This window comes from Callionymus lyra, chromosome 19 (genome assembly GCF_982586985.1).
Source record: "Callionymus lyra chromosome 19, fCalLyr1.hap1.1, whole genome shotgun sequence".
Lineage (NCBI taxonomy): Eukaryota > Metazoa > Chordata > Actinopteri > Syngnathiformes > Callionymidae > Callionymus > Callionymus lyra.
The window spans coordinates 4,556,215-4,562,643 of record NC_141836.1 but is presented as its reverse complement, the minus strand read 5'-3'; the positions used below and the strand labels follow the sequence as shown (position 1 = coordinate 4,562,643).

The 6,429-nt window shown below is 44.0% G+C and overlaps 1 protein-coding gene across 2 annotated transcripts; it reads right to left on the bottom strand.

Moving 5' to 3' along the window:
- Nucleotides 1-330: 330 nt before the first annotated feature.
- Nucleotides 331-6,066, bottom strand: rnf41 (ring finger protein 41). 2 transcript variants are annotated; one of them, XM_087781932.1, is made up of 7 exons: nucleotides 5,948-6,066; nucleotides 3,531-3,619; nucleotides 3,358-3,472; nucleotides 3,013-3,284; nucleotides 2,807-2,942; nucleotides 2,562-2,665; nucleotides 331-1,536 (listed from the first exon to the last, which is right to left on the bottom strand). In XM_087781932.1, exons 3-7 carry the CDS (start codon nucleotides 3,445-3,447, stop codon nucleotides 1,182-1,184), a joined length of 957 nt encoding a protein of 318 aa, XP_087638058.1. In that variant the 5' UTR covers nucleotides 3,448-3,472; nucleotides 3,531-3,619; nucleotides 5,948-6,066; the 3' UTR covers nucleotides 331-1,181. The 2 variants fall into 2 exon arrangements, with proteins under 2 accessions (XP_087638058.1, XP_087638059.1); XM_087781933.1 differs by having other exon boundaries at nucleotides 3,531-3,590; nucleotides 5,948-6,055.
- Between the last annotated feature and the right edge of the window lie 363 nt (nucleotides 6,067-6,429).

Here is a 6,429-nt window from a genome sequence, read left to right as displayed (position 1 = left end):
GTTCAGAAAAAGTCAAATTTAAGGAGTAGTTTTAAGTGTTTTTCTGGTTCCACTACCTGGTCCAAAAGTTATTTTAGCAACATGAGCCCGGAAATAAACCCTTTCACTACAATATAAACAGATTCTTTTTTATTAAACACACTTTCTATAAAGTGAAACTAGTCTCCGATTTGTCACGACTCACCAGTGGAACTAGACCCAGTGTGGAGGAGCAGATCCTGATCCACGACCCCGTCCCTCAAAACAGGAGACATGTCAGGGAGTTTTGTCCAATCAGGTCTCAACAATCTCCATATACCAACCCGAGCAGGTAGAAACCAGGTGGCGCTGTTGTCATTCAGCTGTAAAACAAGCAGCTTTTTAATGTGCATTTTACATTTTATTACTTCCTGTCTGTATGATACAAACATCTCGAACACAACAGAACAGACGAGGGCGAAACAAAAAAAAATAAGGCTCAAGAATCTGTTCTTTAAAAGCCAGAAAAGTGACTCGGCACATGTCCAGTCCGTCCGACGAGTCGTCAACACAACACAGAGTATTTACAACAGAGAAGATGAGCAACGAAAATCACTGCAGCTGCTGACGCGAGCGTCCGACTCACGAGTGGCTGTAAAAAAAAAAGAAAAAAAGGCAACGGAATAAATAAAAATGGCACAGACGGTTCTAGAGTGGAAAAGAACGCGAGGAGATGAATAGAATTACTTTCTATTTACAATCGTTTGTACAGCTCAAGCGACGGCTCAAACAATCAGGTGTGTTTTCTTCCTTTAAGGCAAAGAGCGGCACAGAAGTTCTCAGCCCGTTTATTTTATCCTTAGTGTCACTTTTTCTTTTAAAACTAGACCTGCTCCTTTTAGTTGGAGGGTGAACAAGAGCTAGCGTTTCAGACGTGGAATTTTATTCTATCTAGTCGTCATTTTTTTAATAGATACTTTGATGAACGGCATTAAAAAAATAGAGTCTGTCGTGGTCGCAAAAGTTGACGTCGGGATCCTCGTCCCAGTCTCAGGACCACGGCTCGGCGAGAGCTCCGGCGTGAAAGGTCTGAGAAGTGAGTTCGCAGGACTGGAGGGTTCGCGCCCGTCGCTCGTGTGGTCATTCTTCATCTCCGGCTGTCGACCCGTGGTCCGAGAAGCTCTCCCGGGCCATCAGTCGCGTGGTGTGCGTCAGTCATGTGGTTATAGAATCTCCTCCACGCCGTGAGCGAAGATCATGACCAGGCCCGGCTCCAGGATCATGTCCTCGCCCATGTGCTGGTTCTCGCAGGCCATCACCACCACCGCCTGCTTGCCGGGGATCCTCTTGGCCACGTAGTTCTCGTAGTAGCGGCGGTTCATCTGCCGGGTCTCCAGCGTGGCCAGGCCCTGGGGCCAGTTCCTCTCGTGGGCGTTCTCGATCAGGTCGTTGACGATGGACAGAGGGCAGCCGCTGTCGATCAACGAGCGCTTGATGACGGCCTGGAGGACGGCGTCCGGCGTGGAGATCATGCCGCCCCAGCGCGTGACCCGGGCGGGCTGCATGGAGTTCACCCACCTGGAGGACGAAAAGAGGGAGTCAGCAATGTTTCTATTAACGTGTTGAAGCCATTATCACCTACGTTTAGTTTGGATTTTAACGTTTACTGGGAACAACCTCTAGATGTCGTGGAAGCGTAACAGGCTCCCTACAGAAAACTCTCCTGACTCGCATGTTTGAAACGTTGAAGACGCAGTAAGTCCCGCATCATGACCATGTTTTCAACGTATTGCTTTATAAAGTTGCTCTGAAATCTGGGCGAACGAGAGGTTACGAGAGTCCATTATGACCTAACAACGTCTTCGCTCCTCCTCCAGCCGGCTGAAATCACACCCCGCTTTGTTTATACAACGAGTCCCTTGGAGGGTGGAGACTTCTCAGGATTGATGACGCCTGGTGACAAACCTCCATGTTGGGCCAATCACAGCAGAGTGGGTGTGGCCATGGTCAACGAGATTTCAATAGAGTCCAACATCACTTTAACTCGCACTTAATGAAAAACATTAGTTTCTATTCAAGTTCAATTAAAGACTTTTTTTTCTAAAATTCCATTTGAAGTGAAAGAACCCGACAATCACACAAAATAGATAAATGGAAAACATGGATTACATAAGATTTACCTATTGTTTATTTAGTGTTTATTCCAGTATTACTTTCCTCCTATAATCCCATCGTTGCCTGCAGCACCTTCAGCCATGAAGAAAAATTCTCAACATATCCAAGTGAATTTGTGACATGAACCGAGTCCTCAGACCTCAGAGTCGCATCCGTTTCTGCTCATTAAAATAAAAAATGTTACGAATCATTTCCAGATTCGAAACCAACGCGACATCTCGCTTATGAGTTCACCTTATAAGACATTTAAATGCCAACTAAGGTCTTATTTCTACCACAGTTATTATAATAGTTAAAACTTAACAATGTATTTATCCATTAAAATGTTCTAGTTGGGAGTAAATTTGACTGTTTTAGTTTTAAGAAACTAGCGTCTCGTTAAAGAAACCATGTGAGTTACATAAGAATATTTGTGAAGAGAAACTCACTCAAGAATCTCGTTGTACTCAATACTCTCTTCCAGGTTCTGCAGGTTTGGGTTGGCGCTCCGGATCGCTCTCATGTACGCCTTCAGCAGCTGGATGTCCCGTTTCTGCAGCAGGAAAAACAACAGAGTTGAATAATAATAATAATAAATAATAAACACATTCTTCGGAGGATTTCTGGATCTTTGATAACACGTGTTTACGATTTCAAAAAACATAAAAGCAGCAGAAGGACATGAGGTCGTGACCTGCTCTCCCAGCTGGTGTTTGTGTTCGGCCACGGTCTTCTCCAGGTCACTGATCTTGGTCTGCTGCAGCTGGACCACGCTGCGCAGGTGCTTGATGCAGTTGTGCTTGGAGAGCTCGTCTTTCGGCATCTCCAGCCTGAGGACGGGACCAGAGAGAGAGCGTGAGGACAGAAGAAAAAGGACCAGCTCGTACGGGTCGGACTGACCCGCAGCCGTCCTCGCACTGGACGGGTCGCTTGGGGTTGTGTTCGCAGTCCTTGAGGTGCGACTGCAGCTGGTCCAGCCTCAGCGTGGCCGTGCAGCCGAAGCCGGCGTTGTCGCAGTTGATCTGCAGCTTGGAGAGCATGTTCCGCATGATGCGCGGCACCGGCCGCAGGTGGGCCAGCGTCACCACGGTCCGGTCCACCGGGCAGATCTGCTGCTGCGCGAACCACTGCGTGATGCAGGCATTGCAGAAGGCGTGCTCGCAGTGCGGCGCCTGCTCGCGCGAGAGGAAGGGAAACGTATCTTTACAAGAACTGACGGATGTTTAAGTCGAGGTGAAAACTCACCTGCACCGGTTCTTCCAGGACGCCGCTACATATGGGACACAGCAGGTCTTCGTCCACCTCCCCTTGAAACCTGGTCACGTCGTACCCCATGGTACATCCCTGGGACCGGCGCCTCCTGAGAGAGACCTGGTCAATCTTCGATTCAAACACTAAAAGGACGGTCGTGACAGTACCTCACTCACAAACCGCCGCAGCTACTTCCATCCGTCCGAGCTCGGAATGTTTGCATCCGCCTGTCAGGTAGAGCACAAACATGGAGCCTCTGGAAGTCAAATAGCAAACGTGAATCACATGCATCGAGGGTCCAGGAAACGTCTCTCGAGTGCAAATGTGATGCGACAATAACGAGTTAAGAACTAAAAGATTTAAGTGATTAGTTCAACTAAGATTTTCTGGACTAAAGGTTGGGAGAATATTCAGAGTAAATGGTTCCTTTTTGGAGTATTTCAGTCAGTGCGGAGGGACTTCGAAACTATTTTTGTTGTTGGGTCTTCAATGCAATAGAGACGTTACAGATGATTTCCTTCTAAACTTTTGTTAGGATCAGAGTCACACACCCTTCACCTTTATTTCAGAGACTTCAGATTCTAAGCATTGATGACATTAATATATAAATATATCTATTCCTTTTTATTTATAAGAAACGCTTTAATAAAGATTTCCTGAAGGAGACCTCCAGAGGGATTCATAAAGTTTCTATTTTCCAGAAATAAATGTCGAAACAAAAAATAATCAAAGGTTCTTTCTTATTCAACACGTCACATTCCCCTAAACTCAACAAAACCAGAGGTCAATTCTCAAGAAGATTTTTTGGCCCTGAGTTATGGAACAGTTTATCACATTTAGAAAAAGATTCTTCTTCTTTGAAACGTGTTTAAAATACCTTACAACTTTGTAGTGCATCGTTTATGTAAGCGTTTATTTTTGGGTTTTTTTACTCATGAGATACAGTGACACACTTGTGTTTTTTTCATTATTATATTTAGTTTTCTCTTCATTATATATTTTGTTGATTTAACAATAACATTTATATAATTAAATGTGGAGTTTGTTTAGTCTAAACTTGGATGTTTTTGGTGCGTCTTTTTATTTCTGCCTATAACTTTATTTCTGCCTACAAGTACTATAGTAATCTAGTTCAGTCTGTAGCTTGTAATCCATGCGTTGGTGTCTTCTCGTCTGGACTATTGCAACAGCTTGTTTTCATGTCTTAACAAGAAGGATGTGTCTCGCCTGCAGTTGAAACTCTACAGCGAAAATTCTGAGCCGCTCTAGTAGAAGAACTCACATTTCTCCGATCCTTCAAACTCTTCACTGGCTGCCAGTTTCTTTCAGGATCCACTTTAAAATTCTGGTTCTTACTTTCAGATCTATTCATGGTCAGACCTTCCATCAGTGATCTGATCCAGACTTACACCCCAGCTCGGGCTCTGAGGTCTGTGGATCAGAATCTACTGATGGTTCCTGAACACGGTTTTTATTCGATTTTTATTAAATTCTATTTTATTCGGGCAGGCTTTTCCTTGATTTTCTGAGACTCCTGTGTTTGTCTCTGTGTTGTTTGACCTTTTAAGTATCTATTTTATTAACTATTGTTTTGATTGTTTCAGCGCTTTGTGAAATATTACTTACTTACTATAGTTCAGTCTGTTACAGACATGTATTCTCCAAGACAAATTCTCCCCTCCCTTGGTAAATTTGAGGATGATAAGAACATATGTTTTTGGGTGAACTCCCTCACTTCAATCACTTTAAGTTAAAAAACACAAATGATGGTTGTGAGTATTACGCTTTAGGAAATACAAATGCGTAAAACCGTTACAACAGCTTCATTCTTTCTTCCTACACATCACACTGACGCCTCTGAAAAGCAGCTCAAATATACAAAGATCCAAAAGCAAAGTCTTCTCTTAATGTATTTTGAAGGCGTTTTTGGCTCCATGTCTTCAGGTGAAAACATGCAGAGGCGTCTGAGAGCATCCTTCATTCACTTGAAAAGAAAAATGGCTGGAAAACGTTCCTTTTCTACGTCAAAGACACATGTTGTGTTTCCTTTTCTAAATGTAATTTTTAGAAACAGTGATTTTAGATCGAGAAGAAACGTAAGATTCATATTCAAGTGATCATTTTTCTGAGGCACTTCACATGCAGATTCAACGGGTTTGGATCGCGTAAGGAAACATATTGAACTGTATTAATATGCCATCATCCATGAAGGTGTCTCCATAAAGCTGATCGCACACGGAGGTGGACTGACCTAGTTCCTGCGGCGGAAGCACACGCCGGTCCTGAGCGACTCGCTCGTCCCTAAAACAAGCCACTAGTCAATTGCGTAGGTGGCATTCTGTGACACCATATTGTCTTATTTCATCATCCAAGCCTCACGACGACCCGGTTCAGAGGAGACCCCCTTACTTTACCCCCCTAGAAATCCTAAATGAGTCATCGGGCAGATGCAGCATGCTAGAGGCTAGCAGTCAGGCTGCTAACGGTCGAGCTAACAGGACCGACTGGGGGACTAAACGGTTTTTTTTATCGGTTCTATTGTGTCCCGGGGGCGAGAACAGGGCGTCGCGGCGAGAGAACTTACCGAACCATGTGGAGGGGAACTCGATATTTGGGGGTATTTTGAATCCACTTCCAGGCGTCTGGCTGCAACAGTGCTAGCTAGTCCTGTGATACATCCTCCTCCGCTCCCAGCTGCGTCGCGGGCTGTGACGTCACGCCGTAAATCCAGGGCCATCGATCGAATTCCGATACAGAGGAAGTGTCGTTGATTTCATCCTGGAGATTGTGGATCGATTCAAACGCTTTTTGTCTTTTTTTTGTTGTGAGAAAAACGCATTAAAAAAATGTAAATCAAAAGATAAATATTGTGGAACAATTATTTCCTTGACTTTGATTCTCAAAAAATAAAAAAAACAAGTACATTAATGTGTTGCTTAAACCAAACATTTATTTCTGTTATGACAAGTCTGTAAATATGAATATATATTTTAGGACTTTTTTCCCCCTACTTTTGTCATAGTTGTGCGGATTCATTGTTCCTCAAAAAGATTTAAGTCGATATAA